Below are 25,589 nucleotides of genomic sequence, written 5' to 3'. Positions count from 1 at the left end.
TGATGTAAGTGGAAAGAAATAAGAAGAAGGGGGAAAAGGGAAGGAAGGGGGAAACCGAGAACAGGCCGTCTTCTTGTGTGACGGGATATGCGGGGGGCTTTTATCAACAATGGGGAAGTAACCACCCACCAACCAACAAAGCAAACATACAACACACGAGAAGGAAGGTACCTGGCGACGCCGAGAACAGAGCTTCACTGTTGATCCGCCTATTCGTGTCCATACATGGAAGGTATATCGGAAGGGTATCATCCACATCTCCTCTCCTCTTCTTCCACTGTTTGGACGGCCTCCTGCTTTTCCGTCTGAACCAAACAGTCCTCTCCGCATCAGATGCCGCCCGCCTCCCTGCTTCAAACAAGACAACACAACATTGCCGCTGTTGTTGTTTCTAGGTACAGCCCGACAGCCAGCGTGCCATACAATGTCCACACATTGCTCCCTCTTGGCTCTCTCGGCATCTTGGTATACCAGCCAAGAACCTACCAAGCTCTACCAAGCATCCTACCAAGCTATCCAAGTGCTGGGGAATACGTACGCAGTTCCCTGAACTTCCTGGTCAGCGTGGTCAGTTGAGGGGGCGGGTTGAGCCTATCGTGACCTACCAGGACCTGTGGTGGCCAGTAAAGTGCCATCGCCGAGCCTCTTGCCCAGTGATCAAGGGCGGGGTGCTGTGGCTATGCCTCTTCCAGAATCCTTGGCGGCATGCCAAATGTGCCCGGGGGGAAGTCAAAGTGCTGGAATACCCCTGTTTTATCGCTGACTGACACCGACAAAGTCATGTCACCTGGTCTCTTTTTTAGAAATCTTGAGCTTCCTTTCCCACACCTACAGTTCCATGATAGGGAATACGACCTCAGATAGTTAACATGGCGGACGTACGAACGAACATATCGTTTCGCTCCGCTACGTGAGATCTTTGGCGGACGGACCGAAAGACGGTTTCCCGGTCGGAGTCGGCTTTCTGGCCGAAGTTATTCAGGCTCCAGATGGTCTAGTCTTCCGAAAGCTCAATTCCGGTCCGGTATGCTCTGTCAACGGGAGCTGGACGGCCATGGCCGGACGATCGGTGCTGTGGTAACTCCGGGATTAACACCGCCGCTCCGCTCGGATTCGGAAGGCGTTTCTTTCTTTCCTTTGGCTCGGAGCGGGGAGCTGTTCTTCCCCCTCCATCATGCAACCAACATGATCTGCTTTTCATATGCTGTTGGCTTCTTCAAAAGACACACAGACAATCCATCCAGTTACCAACCTTCCCAAGCACCCCTTCTTCCCCCCCGATGCAACCATCGACACCAACGAACTTCCAAAACAGAAAAAGGAAGCATTCTCATCCCCGCAATGTGATAACGTCCCTAACCCTCGATCAACATTTCCAACTTCTGGCATCAAGCGGTCCATTTCGGTACAACGATTCAACGAATGCTGAAGTTCTCGGAACAAACGTACCTACAAAACCCAACTCAAGGCGGACAGACGGTTGGTTGCCAAAGAGAAACCAACCTTCCGTGGTTCCGCCCCCCAATGCACAAAGCCGATGTGGACGTCCGTTGACATGCCAAACGTGAGACGCTCAGTTTTGGGATGGCTGGAAAAGAGTGGCACTCGTCAACCACTGAACAAACGAGCGAAAAAAAAGGGAGAGAGAGAGAAGTGACTACAAACCCTCATGAGAACAGAAGTCAGACAAGCGTTCAACTACTTCAGTTTCCGTAACTTACTCCACGGCCCACGCCAGTGGGTCACCCCTAGCTGGGCTTGGGCCCGCCGTCCTTCAGGGGTAGAGGATCACAAACCAAACAAACAACAATTCCGAGTGGAACCAGGACTGCCAGGTTACCACGACAACCGCAACATCGCGAGTCAATATCGATGGTATGTGTCAATGACGTGGTCTCCCAAAGGCAGAATCTCCTTGATACTTGACGCTTAATATCTCTTCGTATCGTCTGAATCATTCATCTAAAACATTAATCTCTACGTGCCTCCTCCTCAATCACATGTACCTGACCCTAGAGTTATCTATCCTCCCAACCTGCGTCTCCGCCCCATCCAGTTCCCAATGGTGGTTGTTATCCGTCGGCAGCTCTTCCGGCGCAACATGTAACTCAGCCGGCTTCTCAACGGTAGCCAGCTCCTTGTTTGCTGGAGGAAACGCACGGACTGGGTGCTGCTCTGCGTCTCCGTCTCCTCCGACAACACTATACTCAGTGTCGAGTTCTGATCCCGTCCTGTTTTTCTTCGATTTTCTCATAAAATAGAACAGTAATCCCCCTAGGATTGCTAGACCGAATACACCGGCTACGACGCCGCCGGCGATCGCACCGGCGTTGCTGGATTTTTTGCCACCGGTTTGCGTATCCCCAGAACCAGAAGATGGTGAAGTGCTGGTGTTAGGTGTGGTTGGAGTGTCCGAGTCGTCGGTTGGAGAAGGGTTGAGGAACATGGTCTTGACTTTGTTGGAGGACCAGGAGACGGCCGCCATATTTCTGTTGATTTTTCGTTAGTATCATTCAACGCAAAAAACTGACATTGTACACTAGGGAAAAAAACAGGACTACTCACTCTGCCTTGTTGTACCAGTCCCGAACAACACCGGGCGACTCGTAATCGTCCATATCCGCATCGTAACTGCCGTCCTTGGACCACGTCAAAGCAGTCATGTCAAAGATCCCGAGGCCCTGTGGGAAAGAATCCGCGCTCGTCCACCTCGCCTTGATCTCTTTCCCGCCAATGCTCAGCATCTGTCGTTTTCCTTTGCCCACGAGGACACAGGCGGGACCGGCCCGCTTCTCTTGAGAGCTATCCGCGGCCTTGAACCACACGAAGCCGGGAAGGCTCAGGATGTAAACGTCGTTATACGACTCCTCGGTCTTTGAGTCGACACCGCCGTACATGAATCTGCAATGGAGCACCAGATGTTAGCTTGCTAAACAATTCCCTCCTAAGACACGAAAAAAATAAGAGGATAACCGAAAGTTTTCCTCCTCGGCGGGCGGGCAATAGTACGCACATTTCATAGGTGCCGTTGCGGCCTTCGACACCAACCGCACAAAACCTCTCCCTGCTACTCGGCCTCTCCCCCGTCGTCGTCTGCCAGTACCACTCCCTGCTGACGGGATCAAAGAAGGTAACATTGTCGAACCCCATGACAAAATCCGGCTGGTTATCCTTCGTAGTAGCCGGCACCGCAAACACGCTTCCACCCAGGATGAACACCAACCCATTATTTTTCTCTTCCTCCCCAACGTTACCAAAACTCGGCACAAACACCCCCGCGCCGCCTCTAAGGGACCCGTTCCCTGTCGTGAACCCCACCGCCGTCTCGTTCCTCCACTCCTTGCGGTTCATGTCATACACCACCATGCCCGAGATATGGTCACTCTTGGGATTCGACGGGTCCGTCCACGCCGAAGCCGTTCCTCCCACGCTAAACCCGAGACCGCCACCACCATTACTTCCTCCAGTGGTAGCCACAAACGCCGCCTGCTCCGTCAGCCGCAACGTCCTCAGCGGCGCGGGACTCGTAGGCACGGGCGTCTCGATCTCCCATTTCCCCGTTCCATCGTCTCCATCTCCATCAACGACAAACTTCCATATCCCGCTCTTATCCAGGTTCTTAACGTTGATCCCGTACGAAGCGCCGCCGCCGAAAATGTAGAACCCTTTGCCGTCGGGCGAGGGCCACAAGCACTCGCCGTTGAGGGCGTAGGGACCTTTGTTCCCGGAAACGTCTTTGCGGGCGGCGATCTTAATCTCGACGGAGGAGGCTTTCCAGCTCGAAGAAAGGTCGATGGAGAGCGTGGCGTTGTTGCCGTTGGAGGCGCGGGCGGAGGAGGGGGGAGGGGATTTGGTGACGGAATCGAGTTGCGAAAGTTCGCCGCCGTCTATGTAGACGTGGTTACCGACGACGGCCGCTGAATAGAAGATTAGTGGATTGTAAAAAGGGGGGTTGAGGAGGGGACTGGATGATTAGGTGGGTTTAACCTCTGGCATTGACTCTGCGCAAGAAATCTTCAGGTGTTGGGGAATCTAATAATTCGGCGTTGACAGGTGTGATGCCGGTGGTCGAGAACAAGAGACCGAACATCCCCAAAAGCATCATGGCCGGGATTGACCTTCGTCCTCGTCGTCGCGGTGAAAGTCCCATTTTGTGAACTCAACTGCTACACTGCCGCGCGCAACCTGAACAGGTAAGGTACTTTATCTCCTAACCAACAAAAGCGGGTGTTTATTTCGAAAAGATCAAAAGGTCAAAAAGTCAACGATCAAAAAGCACGCTAGACTAGACAGTCTGACGTGGAGCTGGAGCCCCGGGGGCTTGGAACTAGTGGCTCCGGCGTTGCAGTCTGCAGATGCCAATTTTAAATTCTTGGTGGTCCTAAATCCTACCATGACTCCCACACAAAGAACGGCCACAGTCAACACCTCAGTAGGTACCAGCAATTTCAAACCACCATTTCTGACACCGGGCCTCTAACGGGAATGGCCTATCGCTGTCACTTCCAGCTGAAGCCATACAATACAAGCCCCCTGGAAGCTGGAAATATTACTTTCCAGCCCCAGGTTTAACTGCGCCCTATAGGTAGGTATGGCTAAGGTTTATTCGCTGACGCCTGTGCCGCTTCGCTTCGCTTACACCTAACAGGTAGTTGCGCCTAATGATCGCCAATAGGTGCTGATGCCGGTGGTTGTTTTAACCAATAGCACTCGATATCGCACCTACCATTTAGGTATCAAGAGTCCGAGGAAGCTAGGGCTGGAGTGCCAGGAGTGCGAAAGAGAGCCAGAGGGCTGATGGTGAAACGCTAGAGTTAGAGTTTTGCAACGGTACGGTTCGGCCTTCGAGTTCGTCTAGATTCCGGTCTGCCGGTCTATGTGTATGTGCTAGACAGGGCAGTTGTGAGACAGTTGCCAAACGCGGACATATTATTCTTCAGTCAGACAACAATCAATATCTGACGTCATGGAAGGGCTGCTTAAGATTGGTACCGACAGGAACTTGACACCTACCTCGGACGGGTAGCAACGTGGTCTAATTTGAGTTCGGAAACAGTACACTAGTTTCGATGGCATGGGACGTGAAATAGAGCGGGAAGAAAATAGCACGCAAAATCATCAGCACGAAGGAATATCGAACTGCAAAGGGTATCAAATATGTAGTACTTCAACATTTGTTCATTAGATTCTGAGTCGAGGACGCTTCAAGCCAGTTTTTTTGCCAGCCGACGTTCAATCACACGACCTCAAGCATTATTAGTCTCTTTTTTGATCAGCATCAGGGGTATCATGGTCCCACACTCGTTCAATCGACCTTCCCATCTCTTCTTACACATTACTCATGTACGTCAACCTCTCTTCATAAGACACATCATCGTCTGCTCTTCACAGCCTCTCTTACGTTTACCTTCCGTCGTAAAGCATGCCCGCAACAGCCGCGGAGGTCAATGTAGACAGAATGCCGGAGAAAAGAGCCGACATGGCGACCTTGGAGACATCACCAGCACGTCCAGGAGCGAGCTGAGAAAGCACACCAATCTGGGTACCAAGAGATCCAATGTTGCCGAAACCCTATCATTCACAGTCAGTACTTTGCTCAAACCAACCCAAAAGAGAGAAAAAGACTTACGCAAACGGCATAGGTAGCAATGAGCTGAGAGCGAGGGCTCATGCTCTTGTAGGGCTCCTCGTTGGTGAGCTTGTTGAAGGCGAAGAATTCGTTGATGATGATCTTCGATCCAATCAGTTCGCCAACAGGAAGGAGATCCTTCTCAGGAACACCCAAAAGCCAAGCGACAGGATACATGAGATATCCTAGAATAAGCTCCAGCGAGAGAATAGGGTGCTTGTCGTCCTGGCCCATCAAGCCCCAGTACTTGCCCCACCAACCGAGAAGGCCGTTGACGAAAGCAACAATGGCAATGATACAGAGGAGAGTGGCGACGATCATGCCAGCAATCTTGATACCAAGCCAGGCACCATTGGCAAAAGCGTGAAGGGCGTTGGCGGCCTTGTGCTCATCGTCCTCGGGAACCACAACGCGGCCAGAGGTCAGGGTCTCCTCCGTCTCGGGGTAACGCATCTTGGAAACAGCCAAGGAAGCCGGGATAGACATGATGCAGCTGGAGACGAGGGCTTGGGCGTTAAGACCAAGACCGATGTAAGCAACCAGGACAGAGCCAGCAATGGTGGCAAAACCGCAAGTCATGACCTGGTGAATTTCGGCCAGAGTCAAGTGAGGCACGAAAGGACGGATCAACATGGCCGACTCGCCCTGGCCAATGAACGGGGTGGCAGCAGCGACGACGGCTTCGGCACCCGAGACGCGGAGGGTCCAGAAGAAGAAGACGGCAAATTTGCCAATGAACCACTGGATGAAACCCAGGTGGTAGCAGAGCTGGACAAGGGCGACGAAGAAGATGATGGGAGGGACAACACCGGTAAAGAACCAGGGAAGGTTGGGAACCGTGTCGTCAGTCAAGAAGATGACACCCGCATTGGCGAAACCGAGCAGAGTGCGGGCCATCTCGGAAATGAAGCTGAAGATGTCATAACCAGCCTTGGTCTTGAGCACAAAGACAGCGATGACGAACTGGGTGAGCATACCACCAATGACGGTGTGCCAGGGAATCTTCCTCCAATTGCGAGAAGTGAGGGTGAGGAGGCCGATCATGACGAAGAGGCCGAAGATGGGGATGGCCCGCATGGCGCGAGTGTTCTCGCCGACCTCTTCAGGGATCATGCTGCCGAGGAGGAAGACACCGACTGTACCAAGGGCAGCAAGCGGCTGATGGAGCTTATCAGGGATCAAAGCATACCCCCTATGGACTGTGTGCTGCCAGACCATCCTAGCCGGGCGCATAACGATGCTAGTAGGCAGGTAGCAGAAGATGATTCGCGCGCAGATGGCGATATAGACGAGGGTCGGCTTCAGCCATCCAAGATGGTCATGACGGTGATGGATAAGAGGGCCGTAGATCCACCATCTAAAGAAGACCAAACACCTTGTCAGTGATCCATTCTCAGGCGTTTTCAGGAAACACCACACTTGAAAAGGCAGGAAATACGAACACCGTAAAAAGCACCCAGATAGCAGCGTGGATGTAAGGCCTGGCGTAACCATAGAACCAGGACCAGCTGTACCGCCTAGCAGGTTCCTGCTCTTCGCCATCGATGGAACCAACGTGGTCTTGGCTCTCGGTGTCGACATATTGGCCGGTGGGGATGGTGGTCTTGAGATCGGAGTCGGCACTCGAGATGGCGGGCTTCTCCACGACCACGTCGGTGGTGTTGCTGTGAGCAGTCATGATGTCGACTACCGGATTGTGGCTAACGTCGTGGTACTGGGGTTGAATCTTGTCCGAGTCGGCGTGCCCTCTGTTGTCACCGGATGACATATAGGTGTATGTCGTGAGGCGAAAAGGTGGTGGAGATCCGGCTAGAGCTCCAAGACGACCTTTTGAGACCCAGGGAAGGAGGGCTTGTCGAGACGTTGAGTCTGGCTTTTGGTCTGAGGAAGAGGTAGAAGAAGGTGGGTGCCGAGAGGTGGCAAGCTGGGGTGGTGCAAACTTTAATACCCTCTCCCCGGACCTTTGGGGATCTGTGGTATCAGGGTATCAATACCAGTGTAGCTCTAGGAGAGTGGTAGTAGCCGGAGGAGTGAGGTATGTAAGTGCGGTGAAGATACCGGCTGGCCAGGTGGTTATCAAAAGTCTGGTGCGTTCCCAGAAAAACTGCATGGAGAGGTGGGGTTAGTCCAGGGGCGCACCGATGGAGGGGGGACGAGGGACGGCAGCCAGGGTTTGTGAGGTTTGTAGAAGTAGATGTAGGTGGGTGTAGTGTATGTGTAAAATGCAATGTAAAGGTATGTAGGTACTTGGCTGAGCTTGGATAGAGATGAGATATAGTCAGGATAGGGAAAGGCACAAATGCCCACAAGACCGATAAAAAGAAGGCAAGACAAAAAAAAAAAAAAAAAAAAAAACCCGACGAACCGTTCTGGGCGTTGTGCTGTTCCAGATCTATTACGACAAGCCCAGGTCCAAATGGAAGTCACCAACGGGAGGAGAAGGCTCGGCGTCACCGCTAGACAGCCACCTGTGTAATCCACCTCCCTACTGCGTAAGTAGTGTCCGGCTTGGATGCGACATGGATGAGACTTTGTCGGCTTGTACCTCCATAGGTTGGGGTAGAGCTTTGGGATAGCAGGTTGAGGCTGGAAAAGGTACTTGCTTGCCGCCGCCGTTGTGATTTCACTCGAGGAACTTCATGCTCGTGTCTTTCTCCAAATCGGGGAGAACATCCTCTTTGCAGAAGGAGAAAAAAAAGAAGCCTCCTTCTTGGCCTTCAACCATTCATTTGCCCTTTGCCGGTCCTGTCCTTGCCACTCCATGTCCTGACCAGTCCAAGTGAAGTGGGTGAAATTCTGACTTGTGTCCGGACTCGAGTGCTCGACCATGCCAAATCGGGCTACTTGCTGACCAATTGACCAATCACAGACCGTCAATCTGCCTCAAGAGGCAAAAAGAAGCTGGGACCAGCCGGTCGATACTGAGGAAGGAGCACACCCAAAAGTCAACCAAAAACTCAAAAGCCGTGGAAGTCGCAAAGCTCTCTCGCATACTCGGCACCTTGGCGAGATCTGCCCCTCCACTTCTCGACAATCGCCGCCCTTAAAAAAATGCGGATAGGACAAGGCCAGGACGAAGGCTGAGTGGTTGGATGTCGGATGCACCATTGGGCGTCCGTTGCAACGCTATTCCACACTCATGTCCACCCTCCGGCGACGGGCCAAGACCAACACACCTTGCTTTCATCTCACCTTCTTCTTTGGGATTTGTGTCCATGTCCATGCGTTGGCCCGGGGAAGCAGGCATCGCGGGCGGAAGCCTGGCAGGTCATCACAACCTCAAGGTCGAGGCCAACCAGCAAAAAGGAGATCCCTCCCCGAACACCGACCATTTGGGGATTCAAGTCCAGTTTGATCGCGATCACCTGCTTTCCCCAGGTTTGAAGTGACCTATTGCTGTGGAGGTGGCGGCATCATGACTTGCCCAACCCCAGATAGAAACAAGAACAGAAGCCATCAAAATGCGGGGTTAGCGGACGGTTTGTGATTGTGTTAAGTGCTGAGGCGCACGACAAGAAGGCGGAAATAACTTCCATTGCGGCGGACAGCGACATCGTGGCGATGGCTTGCCCTGTTCAACTCTACCTGCATGACATGTATATACCTCGCCAGACCTCCCTCGTCTACGCAGTTGGGTATCACGGCGTCTTGGTCTTACCACCACCCCTCTCTAGGGAATCTTCTCCCGTACCCTGAAGCTTATCATGGATGCCTCGCATGCTCGCCAACGAGGCAGTCGCATCGGTATCTATAGCAGAGCGTCTTATCAGATAGGAACTTCTCAGGGCGGCGTAGAATGCATGCCATCCACATGCCAAACGACCCCCAATCTTTTGAGATTGATGAATGGTACTGTTAGACCTGCACATAACGATCAAGTGGGTTTCTGGAGGTTTGATCGTTATACCTAGATTATCGTTAATGTAAGGTTTGGGGTATTTCGTACCTAGGGATTACTAACAAGGGGTTCAAATGGCTGGAGAATAACGTAATTGTATTAAATAACTAATTACTATAACAATTTTGATGTAGAGCTGTTTATAAAATACGATCCAGTATTGACTGTTTTTTTTGTGGCCCAGTTGCTTAATTAGTCTTAGAACAACAGTTTTAGCATCTTTTAAGTATTATTAAATGCACTAAATTTAGGTATTCTCATTATTATTTATGCTAGATAACAATAATGATAGCTTTTAATATTTTCATAATATATATATTGTTACAGGTTGACATTGGCTATATAGTGTGCATTCCGAGTTCTGCAGGTTTGGCCGTCTGGGCATATGCACCCCAGCCTGTCATATAGATTGTCTTATCACGCTAGAATTATTCATATAGTCTACCTATGGGTAAGCGGTGCTGCTTTCTTTCTTAATCTAAGTGAAAAACCGTGTTGTTAAATACTAAATGAAAACCCTCAGCTTCTCCATTTCCAACCGTAATCCTAAGTCCAAACTTTTATCCCGTCTTACCATGGGAGCCCGGGAAGCCGTGGTTACTTCACTGTTTGTCGTCTGTTCTTATTGTTATCTCTTTTTTTTCGCCTCAGTGAACTTTGTTACTTCTGATTGGCTGGTATGCTGAGACTCCGTCCCCCTCTCACCTTACGCTTTGGTTACCTCGAGTATGCGCTGGGTGATTCTTCTTTTATCTTATCTTCAAGGTTTAAGGGTGGAGTAGGAGGGATCTTACTTGTGGTACTAGATTTCTCCGCTAATTAGCCGCTCAGCTGCTTGTAAGGTATTAAAATCAAATATGGTTTACTCTTTATAAGTAAAGTCGGGCTTAACCCTACTTTTCAAAACCGTTTTATTTATAATATCTTTAATAATAGTTTAAAAAGGACGAATACGAAATAAAAGACTACTAAATTTAAAGATATATAAAATAGTAATAGTAGAGCAGGTTAACGAACTAAAAGTATTATTATTATCAAAATTAATTAGGTCGTAAATATACTTATAGTGAATACGGGCTTTGATTTCACCTTTGTTAGTATAAATAACAGTAGGAATTAAATTGTTATTGAATTCCTCTACGGGGTAGTATTTAAGTATTTCAGAATTAGTACGAGCAAAATAAAATATAATCTCTTCGTAGTTCTTATAAACGACTTGGTATATTTTGTCAATTTCTTTATAGACTTCTTGAAATTTAGTATCAATTCTTTTAACAGTTTGAGAATTCTTTTCGTTACGTGCTTTATTTTTCAAATATTTCTTAGCAAAGAAGTTATTTATATACTTGCCAATAGAATCAAAACCATATTCGGCTATTTCAACTTAAATAGGTATATTGTTTTTTAATTTAATCGAATTGTTTCCACACTTTCTTGTCCGTAATATATTTTAGTACTCCAGTTTTATTCTAACTACTTTCTTCATTGCTATAATCCAAAGTTATAAAACTATGAGTAGCGCAGATAAATACGCGCTTAGAGAGCAACGATTAAATAAAAAATTTAAAAATAATTAAAAGAACAATCGAAAATAATATAAATACTCTTTTTAGAAACAAAACGAATATATTATTTATGAAAAGGGAAACATATACCAGTAACAGCGGAAGTATTATTACTAATTATATTAAAAGAATCAGAGGTAACGTTGCTGAAAGCAATTATACTAGTCAACACCGGAATAGATTATTTACAAGGAGAGCTGGTAGTAATTAGAATTAATAGTTTACATAGCGAATGATACAAAGTATTTCAAAATTCTGAAGAATTTACAGCTAGTATAGAATAATTATTAATGAATTATTTATTTGTAATTACGGCTGTAGGAGTAAGAAATACAAAATATAATGGAAAAACAGAAGAATAATTATAAACCAGAAGATTTAATTACACTACGAATTTATTTTTCAATTAGTAAATTACGGTACTTTTGGGAGGTAGCACAGCTAATTTGCAACAAATAGTACCAATATTACTCTTCGCGTTGAGAATTAATTTGGATTAGGGTAATAAAGTATTAAAATACTACTATCGATACTAACCGACCCAAAAGTGTTGATATAATATATCAGCAACGCAAAATAAAAAAAACTTTCAATACTTATTTCTTGACTAGCAACTTCCAAACTAAAAAAGGATTATAAAACTATTTTACAACGTACAATATAAGAAGGAAGTATGATTATAATTGCGGAATTAATATTTTATAATATACAGTCTTTGCAACTGTTGTAGATTCGTAAGACAAAGATATTGATAAAATGAAGTATAATTTGGTAAGATTTTCAATTAAAGAATACTATCATTACTACTCGTATAATTGCAACTACTATATAATAGAGTAATTTAAATTACTTGTAATACCAATGGTTGGGAAATCGTAGTATTGAAAGTAAGCAAAAAAGAAGAAGATATTTTTAGAAAAAGGCGCAGCCAAAAACCAGCCTGCGAAGGAATCTTTTATAGGAATTCCTTATCTTATTGCAAAGCCCACGTTATATAGAACTTTTGCACGACCGTAACTAGCATAGTGCTATACTAGTCGTGTAATGGCAGCCTTGCAGTTGTGCCTCTCAACTGCCGTCACAACTATATAAGACCACTTGAGTGACCGAATTGCCAGCTTTGGTTACTTGTATCCTTTTAGAACATAGCCTAGTAATGTAGTGGTCCGCCAGCGCTGTAACAAGTTGTAGCGTGGCACTGTTAGATAGCTGTCATCAATCGGTGCACATAGCGAATAGCTATGCTCTAGTTAATTAAAGAATCTAATCATACATATAATGACAGTAACTCTTATAGTCCCGTATTAATTGGTCAATCCCTGTCACGAAATGCACTCGGGTGCCTCTTCCGGGACAAACTATATAAGACCACTTGAGTAACCGAACTATCAGCTTCGGTTACTTGATTTCTTTTGGAACATAGCCTAGAGATATAGTGGTCCGCCAGCGCTGTGACAATCCCAGCCGTAACTACGGTCGCGGCTATGACAGCAATACAGTCTTGGAAGCTGTATACTATTACGTAAATAGAACACAGGCTAGCCCTTTGGCAACTTAAGTTTATTAAATTACCCGCTAGAAAAATTAAGTTAGGTAATAAATTCAAAATTGAGTTTCTTTGCTATAGAATTTTAATAGCTTTTTCAATTATATTACCAGAAATAAAGAGAGGGTTATTTTCTCCATAGATAATTCATTCCAATAGAGCTTTTTCAAAAATAGAAAACTTCGCTAAATAAATTGTAAAAAACAGCTAATATTATTAATGAATAATCTTTTATCGAAATAAGAGAATTTAAGTTTTAAGAATTCGGAGATGGTAAATTGGTTAATAGGGTAGTTCAATTCTTTAGTGATTTAAGCAGCAATTTCGGGTTGCGTGTATTTGGGGTTATCGTATATAAATGTACGAATCTTTTGGTATTAAAATCTGTTAATTGTATAGCGACGGTAGTTTCTTAATATAAATATAAGATTGAGAGTAATAGAGGGCGCAATTCCAAATGCAAAAGAAAATAAATGGGTTTAGACGATAGCAATTTAATTAAGTTAATCAGTAGAATATAGCTTGTAAATAGTAATAGCGGACGGAGAAGCGTTAGCTTTTAGTGCATAAAATATATTAACTGTTAATAGATTGTTAACCTTATTAAAAAGTATTAAGAATTAACATGTGATATTAAAAGTTATTAAATGCAATTTGTTACTCTCTAATAAAGCTGTCAACAAGAAGAACCTATAACAATTTTGATAGATTACCAAAATATAAATCTAATCGTAATCGTAATAGGAGGTTAATTATTACTCAAATACAAATTTATACCATTACCCTGATTTTGAACGTCATAGTCAGATTATCATTATATAGCTGATCGTTATATGCAGGTCTAACAGTAACAGCGGGAGTGATGAGGAATTCATAGGTTGGCTAAGGGCCGCGTAATTTAATCCTCATTCAGGGCTGCATGCTAATAACGTCGCAGTACATGACTCCCGTCTGGCTCCCAACAGCTTGAGGAAGGATCCCAGGTCGTGAACAGGGATCGTCTGTTTCTTGTTCATGCTGTATTGTCACCATCTCCATCATTCTGGAAAACAATAAACATGCGGGTTCCTTGGTGTCACTGACGGCAATACGTATAAGAGGTTCATGAAGATCGGAAAACTAACCTTGATAGAAATTATGCACAGCGCTTGGCCGCGGCAGAGAGATGCCCCCAAGGCGTCAGCAGAGGCAAGGTTTCCCTTGATAATTGGTTCGTTCCACGCTGCTTTACCTTCCTGATTCGGCCATTTTACCTATCCATGATGGAGACAATTTTACTGGTCCAGCGGCTACCCCAGAATCAAAGTTGGAATCCACTCAGACGTCGAGGTTTGGGAGCCGTCCGAACTCCCGTATCAAGACAAGACGCGGTGGACCCCGAACTAACGCTTATCCACACGGCGGTCTCCGGAGATCAGGACGGCTGCGGCAATATACCCGACGAGAGAGTTCTGTAACCGTGCGGTTTTTGTTGCTTCAAGAAGCTGGTGAGGCAGGTAATCAACCTGAATCAAATCACATCTTCCCTGACTGCCCTCTTGACCATCCATTTTGTGACCGCACACCGCGGCGGCCCCCAAAGACATGTGGACGACCTGCATGCCGCATCAATCCGACACGTGTGCTCATCTGGGGAGCTCCATTCTAGACCGGGCTGCCAAGACCGGAGGACCCATCCTGCCGGGAGCTTGGGACAGCGAGGGTCCAGGTCGCTTCAGGAGAGGCCATGCGTGCATTGCTATGCTTAGCACTAGTAAGGAAGAACACTTCTCTTCATGTGACATGTGGGTTGCTGCTGGAGGAGAGGAAAAAGACAAGAGAAGCCAGGTGATAGGCCTTGACACATGGTATGCCTGGATTGCGGTCTGGAAGACACCCGCGGTCCTACGTTTGTCTCACCTGTGTAGCTCTCGTCACATCCATGAACCGATGTTCAAGACAAGGTAGGCTGACTGTCAGAACTTGCCCTCAGCAACTTGCAAACTGCTCCAAGCTTGTGGAGCCGTCACGGCGAGAGATGCGTTGACATTGACCAAATCGGGGTTTGGAAGAAGAACATCGTAACGGGTGGAGAACCCAGGACACGGAATCCCTTTTTGACATCCTCCTCTTGCTACAAATATCAATGGCAGCCAACGGCGCGACGTTGACGGCCCAGCCGCCGGCTAATTCTTTTATATCGGGGTTTTCTGCGCAAGTAGGCAAAGCGTCCTTGATCTGATGATGACATCACCACAGAGCGAGGTCCCAATCTTGGTCGGAACAAACGAGCCGTGGCGATAGGACCGACGATGGAAGTAGCATGCCCCGCGCTGGCAGATTGAGGATATTCCCATTATTTCGATGCAACCGGAACTGTATGGGAACGGTTTGGAGCGGCCTGTTCTGGTTTACTCGTTAGCAAAAGTTAACTTGGATTAGCTTTGCGGCGACCCCTCTCACCTCCCGCGGCGGGTATCAGGCGGCTTAATTGTCTTGCGAGCCCGCCGCCTGGGAAAACGTTCCGGGAAAAGCTGGAGAGGACTCGGAGTGGGAAAGCTGTATCAGATTTATAAGGGGATTTATGGCTAGCCATTTCGAGGTTAGCCTCCCAACCACCTGATTTCTGGCTACTAGGGACCCTCTTCTGGGTATCTCCAACACCTTCCAACGTTTTAGTACAGTCGCACACATAGATCACTCAATCAATCAATTATACACGATCAGTCTGACAATTAACAATCTAATTTGCGTATTAATAATAGCGCAACAATAAAAATTTCATTAATCATTAAATAACTACTACTAATATTCTCCTATAATATTACTCTCGAAAGAAACTACTAACAAAGCAATTTTTATTGTTTTAAAGTCTCTTAAAGACCAACCCAACTAGTATAAAGTCTTTAAGCGTTTAGTTAATAGCAATACCTAATTAAATAATTAACTCCTTAAAGAAGGACCTATATTTCACTAAGTTCTACTGCTAACACTAGCACACTATTTCATAATGAGGTAAATAAAGGAACATATTCTTACAACTAAGAAAAACCTCATCCGCTTTAACTACAATATCAAACCTCCTACACTATTTATCGACAACCCTACGGACCCAACCAAGTTAACAAACGCAAACAATACTAATAGCGCTGATATTAGTAATTAATTGAGAAACGAAGTAACTAGTAACGACGAAGAAAAACTCTTCGAAAACGAATTAGAAAAGTATAATACTTACCTAATTAAATAAAATATTAAAGAGAATATAATCGTTAAAATTAATACCAGCTTTAGTACTATCAAAAAAGAAAATTTCAATTAAATTAACACGATGTATTTAATTCCTTACAAATATTGAAAAACTTTCAACGATACTAATATAATGGTATATAAATAAATAAGTGCTTATGTTGCTACTTACTATACGGATACTATTTTCAAATAGAAAGAAAAAAGGAAAATAACTATAGGAAGTGAAAATTTAAGTCAACTACTATTCTATCAACTACAAAATCAAAATTTAGTAAAACTACTAATGATGTATGAGAATAGCGTAGCGTAGAAGATTGTTTTGATTGTCTATTTGATAATGATTATTTTGATATTTGGGGAGAGAATTTCGTTAACGAGGAATTAATGTTAATACTATTTTATATAAGTGTATTATATAGCGATTACTATAATCTAGGTGCCTGCTTATGACAGGCTGGAGTGCATATGCCCAGACAGCCAAAACCTACAAAATATATGACGATGTTTTGCTTGCAAGGCAGAACTCGGAATGCACACTATATAGCCAATGCCAACCTGTGACACTACCTCCCTTTAAAGCGAAGTTATTTTTCAATAATCTTCAAGATAAGATCCCAGTCCCGGTCCCATTTCCGAGAGCGACAATGTCGCGGAGGATTTATCGCAATGCGACGGCTTATATAGCACTACCTGAAAATGCAACTTCTTGCTAAGTTGGAGATTTTCCAATAGGTCGATACGTGGCATTTCGGTACTCTTCGATTTGTATCCATGGTTCTTAATTGTCATTGTATTCTTAGGAGCTGCGCTCAACTAAGTGCTGACAAGAGTATCCTCAAATCGCCCTCAAAATTGCCACGGTCGGGAATCGAACCCATCGTTTAAGCAGAACATACTATGACAGGCTGGGGTGCATATGCCCAGACGGCCAAACCTACAAAAGATAGGATGATGTTCTGCTTGCAAGGCAGAACTCGGAATGCACACCATATAGCCAATGTCAACCTGTGACATTGCCATTGTATTCTGGAATTCTTTTACTTGTTCAGCATTTCTTCTAGACTAATTTGTCATCATGGTATGACAGGCTAGAGTGCATATGCCCAGACGGCCAAACCTACAAAAGATAAGACGATGTTCTGCTTGTAAGGCAGAACTCGGAATGCACACTATATAGCTAATGTCAACCTGTGACACATGGAATGCACCAGAAGCTCATAGATTCAGTTCATTCCTTCCATGATATAGTGCTCCTACAAGCACTCTTTTTAACTTATAGAAGCTTCTACACTCTGGAAGCTTCTAGATACTTAACGTTTGTATATATAAAGACCTCTTCTCTTCTTTAGCTAGTCACTCCTTAAGCAAGCAAGCAAGCAAGCAAGCAAGCAAGCAAGCACAATCTAAGCAATACAATACAGTCTACTCCTATAGTGCAGAGTGTAAGGGTTCTACGAGGTATACACACAGGTAGGCCTTGGTGAAAGTGATAATATTTGACAAAGAGGAAAAGGGAAGTCTGTGCTAGTATGGCATGGAGCTTACAGCTAAATACACAAGAGAGGTGCGTATATCGAAGGTGCTAGAAACGCCACGGTCGAAAATGTGGTTCGTGCGGCATACCCCAGGAGTGTACCCAGTCAGAGGGCAGGCCTGGCTTTCATAGAGTTCAAGCCAGGCAAACACCCCTAGGCGCCAGCTCCATGACACAGAGTTTACTATAATAGTTCTTTCTTACAGTACAGAGTCCACTGTACTCTTCTGTCTTAAAAGCAGACTTCTCTCTAAGACCTCTTTTACAATATCTCTCTTTTGTCTTTGCAACTACGCAGCTTCCTTCAGCACTGCTGTCGTACTTCTTACCGCTTCCGCTCCGCTCTACTACAAGTGCATAGTTCATTATAGCATCTCTATATTAGTGCTATTATTATAGACCAGTTAGGACATTGCAGTAAACAATAATAGTACTTAAACTATTAAAATAATTACGATTAAAGTAACTGAGTTATCAACTAGCTTAAAGTATATAAATATTTATAACTACTAATGAAAATAGGAAATTTAAAAAGGCAGGTTTAATATTGAATATTTCGAAACAAAAAAATACTCGCTAAAGGACTAACGAAAGTAGTAAGTCAATAAAAATACAAAACCTTTCGAGAATTAGTAAAAATAGCAAACACATCCCCTAAAATTAGTAATAAAATCGTAAAAGTTAAGGATAATTTATTAAAGGACATTTATAACTTTATTAAAGAAATTCCAATTTCAAAAGAAAGAAAATAAATTAATTAATTTGTAAATGGTTTTACGTTTGCCTTATTCAAAAAGCATTTAAGTAAGAGGGTAAATTAAATTTGTAAGTAAATTTATAGCTAGCTATTTGAAGTTAGCCTCCCAACTATCTAATTTCTAATTATTAGGGACCCCCTTCTAAGTATCTCCAGCATCCCCCAACCTTCCGGCACAGTCGCACACACAGATCACTCAATCAATCAATTCTACATGGTCAATCTGACAAGCTGCGGGAAGGAGCTCGGGGAAGATTGTCGGATGACGAACAAAAAAAAACCGAGATGCGATTGCCGTGGAAAGCCGTGACGTTTAGGGTGGATCTCGACTCTCGGCAGCTCCTGGCGTGCCTGCGCTGGCTCGCCTGGGAGCAGCCGCACCTGCCGCACTGCAGTGCTAGCACCCGCTGGCTCCTGCTGCGATATGAGGCCATTGCACCTGAAAGACTTGGGTCTTTTGATCTCAAACACCTCCCATCTCGCACCTTCATCTCCATTCACAACTCTCTTTTGACAACTGAACCTGTTGTACATTTTTTCAATCAAGGATAAAATGAGATGCAAAACATTTCCGAGAAGGACAAATATCTCCGCATCTTTGGCTAAACCTTTTTCCACATTTCAATCCACTCTCCTCTTCATATCCTTGGGGTGATCCCGAACTCGAATTCGGTTATGTGGACGACGGCAGCTGAACACAAAACGCGAGTCAAGGAAGCATTCGGTTAGGCGAATTCAAAATCCATTCCCACGGTTTCCACCATCACGCATTTCGCCGTGGATTCGATCCTTCATTTCACACTGGCGGCAAACCCGTCGCCCCGTCCGTAACAGGTCTGCCTGAGGAAGCACTGATGAGCTGATGACTGAGCCCGCCGATGCGACGCCAAGTGCCACTTCTATTGCATCCGTCATCCATCCAAGTTCCGTTTGCTATGGAGCATGAACTCTTACAACAATGCCCGCGCCGCCCGCTGAACCAGTGCAGGTCATACTGCCTCACACTACGCACAATTGAGGGATCTAAACTTCACCGTCGCATGGCCACACAGCACATTCGACCGACAGGCCGAGGAAGATCCAGAACATCAAACCCGTCGGGATGAAGGAATCGTTGGCTGCCCTGCCACGCCGTCGTTCCGGGTTGCGTGCCACTGGCGCTTCTGCTTTGGCTGGCTGGAAGGCTGGAGTTGCGAGTGCGAGTGCATACAAAAGGGGTCACGGCCTTGCCCTGGCTGAAACGGCGCAGGAGCCCGCCATGCCCGCCCCAGGGACGGCGTTTAAGGCAATTTTCAGGTATGATATTCAGGAGGGGGGACGGGATGCCACCGACGCACGCCATGAGCCAAGCAATCCATGGTTACAACCGTGATTGATCAAGGCATGGCCGGACAACTTGGACGGACAACTTGGACGGGTTGCGGAGAGGAGTACGAAATGACATCTGATGCCATGGCTTTTCCAGTGAATGGCTGGGTTTGATCATCTTCCTGTCACCTCCCTCCATGACACTATTGATGTGGATGCCGCTCAGGTATTGAGTTGGATGCGTTGCTGCGTTGCCCTGTGACAGTGTCACTCTGACAAAGTGCATCCGCGTTGTTCGAGAATTGTTAGCCGCCTGCACTTCTCCCCGCCAGCTGTACAGCACTGCAAGTGAGGAGTACTAACTGGCACTAACAAGCATGCTCCCTGCCGGCTGAGCTGCGCTAGACCGTCCATCGTCCCGCCGACTCCAGTCGAGCTGACGCGAGCTGGCGGGTTCACAAACACAGCTGCCGTCATCCTGCACTCCAGCTCGCAACAGGAATTTTCCTCCCTTGCACCAAGTTTCAGAATAATTTCATCTCCCATTCATCCTCAACTGCCATTCCACGACTGAAGACCATCTCATTCAGTCTGGTAACACTACGTCTGTAGGAAACACAGGGCAATATTCACCCTTTTTCTTTGGGCTTTGGCGCTGGCGCAACAATCCCTTTTTTCTCTCTACCAATTAACGTACCACTCCCGTCACCACTCAAACCACTCAGCATCCTCAACCTTCCATTATCTCCACGTCACTCGATCGTCCATCAAATCCCGTAACCAACCGATATCGCACCGCACCGCATCCGTTGGCTGTGAAGATCCAGTCTTGGGTCAACACGATACCATTGCAATATTATTATAAACGTCGCAGCCTGGTCCTTCCATCGACGGATGTACGAATAGTATCACGTCGAGCCGCATATCAAAAGAGGTGAACGGAGCCCGGACGGCGCCCAGGCAACCAACCCACTTTCCCCTCACTTATCCCCAAACCGAACATCGTCTCAGCACCTTATCAAATTTGACGACCCTCTCGACAACCATCGCAGACACGAAGTCCGAGTCAACCGTCAATTACCTGCCTCTCAAAAAATCTTCATTATGTCCAAGCTTCTCAACGGTCTGCTTAGGGAGCAACACCACCAAAACCAGCATGGCCTCGGGCCCGGCTTCGGCCACGGTCACGGCCATCCGCACTCCTCCGGGTTCCATGGTCCCAACCGGGACCACATGATAAGCGCAAAAGCAGCGACCCTGATTCTCCGTGGCGTTATTGCCACCGGCCCCGACCCATCCTCGGCTTTCCGGACTTCCTCACCCACATCCGGTCCCAGCCCTACATCCGGTCCCAGCCCCACATCCCGGCCCAATACCAGTTCGGGCCACCACCCGACCAGCTCACAGCTATTCGCTCTTTCCTCCCAACAGCAACGTCAAGACCAGTACCGGGTCCAAACCCAAGGCCAACAACAACACGCTGTGGCCGAGTACGAGTACGACGATGACGATCAGTACGACGACGACGAGGCGCTCACCTCGGCTGATAGCAGCTTCAGCAGCACCCACGGCAGCGTCGTGGTCGGCGGTGGCAGTTTTTGCAGCAGGGATTGGTTCGATAGTCGGCACCCTTCCGCTGCAGTCCAGGCGGCTACAGCCTCGTTTTCATCTTCCACGACTACGAGACCGTCATCGTCGTCGTTGTCGTTGCAGCAAAGCCCATCTGTTTCGAGCGGTGTACCCAGATCGATGATGGGTGCAGGCGCCGGAGGTGTCGGCGGCGTTGGCGGCAGGGAAAGCGTTCGCGGAGTCATGCAGCACCCCCACCACCAACATTCCAAGTCCGTCCCGGTTCTAATGTCGATGAAGGATCAGTACAGTCGGATGGCGATGATGCAGAACGCGCGCAAGGGAAGCCGAGGATGTTTGGATGTTGATGAGGAAGGGGATGTAGACGAGCGGGGATTTACAATGCCCAACAGCAAGAGGGCTCGTCAAAGCTGATTCACAAAAGCTTGCAAAAAGAGACGGGATCGGGGGAAAAAGTCAAAATGAAAGAAAGATTCGAAAGGAAAAGTAAGATATAAGCAGGAGGCGAATTCTGCAGATGCATGGGGATTTGCGCGACCTCAGGGAAGGGATGGACCGCAAGGACACGGGACAAATGAACGAATGTGCAAACGACCGAACGACTTTTATGACTCAAATTTTTTAATGTAACACGAAGGGAGAGAGGGAAACAAAGGAACGAAGGGCCAGGGGGGTATGACATGACATCAACAAAAAGAAGGGAAAACTGGGCGTTAGCAACACGCCTGACACGATCATACGAGGACTAAGGGGGGTTTGGCTTTTCACACAAACATGGCGGGAGACGTACAGGTTTTTCTCTTTCTTCTTTCCAATGGCGACAGATGAAGGAGGGAGGGGCACGAAAGGGAAGAAGACGGGTAAATCATGATAAACTGGGCGAGACCGAAGGTAGCCACGTCATCAAATTCAATTCCAGACATGCCTTGGCATGATGAAAAACAAAGAAGAGGCTTGGCCGAACAAGAGACCGAAGATCAAGATGTTGGCTGGATGGTGGGGAAATACTATTAGGCAAGCGACGAAGCAAGTATGAAAAAGCCGATCGATATCAAAACGAGGTATAGAAATTTCGGGCGGGTATTCCAATATGAACGTGCGCAACAAAATATCCTAAATCCAATACTTTCCCCATATTTCATATTCCTCCTTGGTTCCTCTGAACTTGAAGTCCACCTCGGTAACGTCCTGAAAGCCTTCTTTGGCCTTGGGCTCCTTGAACCGGGCGTTGAAGCCGTTGAAGGCTAGCTTGGGGAGTGACGTTCGGGACTCGGGGTTAAGCTATGATCGGCGGGGGAGATGTTAGCGACTGACTCCCTCTTTTGAGCAAAGACTAGACATGCTTCTTGCAGTAGACGGAGCTTCTAGAAGTAGAGATAGAACCAAAAGTAGGAAAGGAGAACGGGGGAAACAAGAATGAAAAGGAACATGAAATGAAACAGAGACGAGGACGAGGAAGAACTAACCGGTTTATTCAAGCTCCTCACAGCATCATTATGCTCACAAACCACCAACGGCGTCCGGAACCAGACACACCGCACCGGCACCCCCTGTTTCTGCGCCAGCTCAACCCACTGCTTGCGTGTATCCGGATCAGGGTTGGTGTTATCCACCACCACCGAGTCGCCCTCCTTCAGATACTCGGCTGCGGCCTTGAAGCACTTGTCTTTCGACTTTAACACGTCCTGGTTGACCCGCTCGTAACCTAGCGGCTTCAGGTGTCGCCAGTAGAAGGTCGACTTGCCCGCGCCGGGAGGGCCGACGAAGAGGATCAGTTCTTGGGGGGAGAGCTTGGTGAAGAGAACTTCGTTTGTTCCTTCCTCTTCTGCGGGAGGGTATTTGACCAGATCAAAGTCCCGGGTAAAATTCCTCGGCTCCTCCCCCAGAAAGAACTCCTCAGGCGTTTGGTACTTGATTCCCACGTTGTGAGCGAGGTTGCGGTCTGAGCAGCTGAAGTCTTTGGGAGTGGCAGTTGCGCCGCCGCCACCTTTTCCTTTTCCTGTTCCTTTTGCTGTAGCTGTGGCTGTGGCTGTTGTTGTTCCTGTTGCAACAAGTTCCGACTGTCGACCGCCTGCGTCGCCGACGAAGATACTGTTCTCTAGGTCTATGCTGTCGTTGGAGTCACTGACGAAGTTGTAGTCGGCTTTCATCTCGTTCCACATCCCCGGCCGCGGCTTGCGGAAGATGTCCTTGCCTGTGGCGGCGTAGAGGGTCGTGGGGATGTCGAGCTGGGAGAGAGCGGCGGAGCATTTCTGCTTGAATTGGGGCACGCGGTCGAGTTTGCTTTTGGGAGTTTTGGCTTTGGGATCGGCGTGGAGAACAAGGCCGCCTTGGTTGGTGAAGATTATGACTTGGTAACTAAGATTTGTAACTAGCACGTTAGCACGTTGTCCCGTTGGTGAAAATCGATAGGAAATTGGGGGGTGTAGTACCCTTCTTCATTGTAAAGCTTCCGTAACCGATCGGGAACCGAGTGGTGCCACCATTTCCAGTCGGCTGCGTCGTGGGAGTGTTTCTTGCCGGAGGCGGAGGTGATCAAAGTCGAGTCCTGTCGAAATCAATCAGAATTTGCGGTGGTCCAAGATTTGTTGCGGGAAAGGGTGCCCTACAAGATCAAACGCAGCAATCTTCCTTCTCTTGATCGTTGATTTCCCTGCTTCATCGCTCGCCGCCGGTGCTTGTTCCGGGACATACTTGGCCACGAGAAGGGTGGCAGGCCCGTCGGCATCGGGACTTCTCTCAGTCCAGGTTGTTCGGTCCTTTGGTTTCTGGGATGTGGGGGTGAAGAAGCTTGCGACTGCGCTCTCTGTGCGCGAGAACTGTTAGTGCATGCGCTGTACGGTGGCGGGATGACAATCGGACGAACTGGAGATGGCGGTTTGGGCTTTTCGCTTCAAGGGCGGAGATATAGACCGGTCGCCTTCCGCTGCAGGACGTTTTGTTGGTGCCATGGCACATTGGTTTGAAGAGAATGATCGTCCAAGAAGCTGTGATGTTGGCAGACGAGGGAAAGCGATCGGACCTAGGCAGACGCGTCGGAGGATCATTAGTTGTCACATGGGCAATTGAGAGACGCGACTGCGCAAGCTCGAACAAGGGTCGCCGGGAGCGAAACCATGTGACGAGCTGCAGCCTGTCTTTTAGGCAGACCATTAGTGTGCTACAAAAAATATTAGAAGAGCCTACCTAAACGGGTGCGTAGGACCCTTATCTTGTATCATGTCGTTGGCCAAAACGCAACCCAGGATGGCCTGTTCGCAACTGCCATAACCAGCCCCTCCTTCCCCTGTACAACGTCAACACCACACTTGCTTCGCATCGCTTTCATGACATTAATCGCCGACACCACCACCCTGTTTCCGCAGCTGCAGAATATTGCCACCTATTCTAGGTTTTTTTACACCCAGCTACCCTTTCAGACTTACTTCGAAGCCCATGTCTCGAGTAAAGCGCTCGGTCGCAGCCACACCAGCGCATCAAAACCGGAGAGATGGGGTGTGCTAAAAGCTTGAAGTTCTCACGGAAGAACAGCCTTCTACAGGTAAAGATGCTCCCGTCACTAATACGAAGTACGACTGAACACCATGGCGTCGTCCACCCTCAGTTATAGGGCCTTACACACCGCCAGACTTCCATCAGCTACCCCCAATTCCAAGCCCTAAGACTGGGTACCCCCGAGAGCGAGCTTTGTCAAACAGACGAGTGTGTCCGAACGAGTCGCACCTCGTAAGGCAGCAAATCGGTGCCGTTTCGAAACTCACGGGCGCGGGTGCAAGCATAAAGTTTTATATGCAGAAATTATGGGGTACAACGGTGCACACAGAGTTCGCCGCGGCCAGAAGGAAGAGGATACAAAGGACCGACCAATCCGAGGAATAAACGTTGTGAAACTTGTCTTGGTGCAAGCCTAGACGAGTGAGGGGGAGGATGTATGGTAGGTAGGTGCATCACCTTCCCCGTCAGCGATATTACCGTTGGATTGTTGGCATGGAAGAGCAACAGTGTGTCCTCTGGTTCGGCACATCAAAACCCGGGGTTGGCGGATCACTCGCGACTTTGACGTTACCTCGACCGAACCTTCGAGTCAACCAACGAAATCCCAAGCCCGCCTTCTTCACGACCACTTCGTCAAAGGATCAACTACTGTAACGTACCTTGTACCATACTAGTCGGTTGACTTGGGTGGCTTGGATATGCTGTCGACCCCAAAGACAGAGCAGCCTTGCTGAAAGGATCAAGTTGTGTGGCATCGGGATTACTACCCTGCCGTCAGAATTCACCATCCACGACACCCAGAAACGGCCATATGCTGCGCTTGTTTACGCAATAGCTTTATGATGTTGCAGGTCGTTGGTTGTTTGGTTGTCTGATTCGGCCCTTTCGTTTTCAGCTCGCACATTCAGATGGTTAATCTCGGTTTGTGGTCTCGCTTGCGGATGGGCACCTTCAAACTTGAGGCATCTGGACGCTGAAAAGAAGTCCGAGGAGGAGGGCACAACATTTCCTTTGGCGGAGCTATGACGTCACACAA

The 25,589-nt window shown here is 47.4% G+C and overlaps 4 protein-coding genes across 4 annotated transcripts; 1 reads left to right on the top strand and 3 right to left on the bottom strand.

The window, feature by feature from the left end:
• Window positions 1-1,799: 1,799 nt before the first annotated feature.
• On the bottom strand, window positions 1,800-4,762 carry SMAC4_03601 (uncharacterized protein). Its single transcript, XM_003351249.2, has 4 exons — window positions 3,988-4,762; window positions 3,014-3,917; window positions 2,566-2,901; window positions 1,800-2,489 (listed from the first exon to the last, which is right to left on the bottom strand). The coding sequence occupies exons 1-4, from the start codon at window positions 4,148-4,150 to the stop codon at window positions 1,997-1,999; spliced, it is 1,896 nt and encodes a 631-aa protein (XP_003351297.1). The 5' UTR covers window positions 4,151-4,762; the 3' UTR covers window positions 1,800-1,996.
• Window positions 4,763-5,133: 371 nt separating this feature from the next.
• SMAC4_03600 (uncharacterized protein) lies at window positions 5,134-7,969 on the bottom strand. The gene is made up of 3 exons (XM_066089975.1): window positions 7,072-7,969; window positions 5,630-6,986; window positions 5,134-5,571 (listed from the first exon to the last, which is right to left on the bottom strand). Exons 1-3 carry the CDS (start codon window positions 7,395-7,397, stop codon window positions 5,404-5,406), a joined length of 1,851 nt encoding a protein of 616 aa, XP_065947531.1. The 5' UTR covers window positions 7,398-7,969; the 3' UTR covers window positions 5,134-5,403.
• Window positions 7,970-19,952: 11,983 nt separating this feature from the next.
• SMAC4_03599 (uncharacterized protein) lies at window positions 19,953-21,903 on the top strand. The gene has a single exon (XM_003351247.2). It carries the CDS (start codon window positions 20,573-20,575, stop codon window positions 21,470-21,472), a length of 900 nt encoding a protein of 299 aa, XP_003351295.1. The 5' UTR covers window positions 19,953-20,572; the 3' UTR covers window positions 21,473-21,903.
• A 49-nt stretch (window positions 21,904-21,952) lies between these two features.
• Window positions 21,953-24,266, bottom strand: SMAC4_03598 (uncharacterized protein). The gene is made up of 5 exons (XM_024655433.2): window positions 23,925-24,266; window positions 23,668-23,864; window positions 23,491-23,606; window positions 22,525-23,416; window positions 21,953-22,339 (listed from the first exon to the last, which is right to left on the bottom strand). Exons 1-5 carry the CDS (start codon window positions 24,103-24,105, stop codon window positions 22,172-22,174), a joined length of 1,554 nt encoding a protein of 517 aa, XP_024511321.2. The 5' UTR covers window positions 24,106-24,266; the 3' UTR covers window positions 21,953-22,171.
• Window positions 24,267-25,589: the final 1,323 nt, after the last annotated feature.

This window comes from Sordaria macrospora, chromosome 6, assembly GCF_033870435.1.
Source record: "Sordaria macrospora chromosome 6, complete sequence".
Classification (NCBI taxonomy): domain Eukaryota; kingdom Fungi; phylum Ascomycota; class Sordariomycetes; order Sordariales; family Sordariaceae; genus Sordaria; species Sordaria macrospora.
The sequence above is the reverse complement of the archived record's forward strand: the minus strand, read 5'-3'. Positions and strand labels throughout refer to the sequence as shown.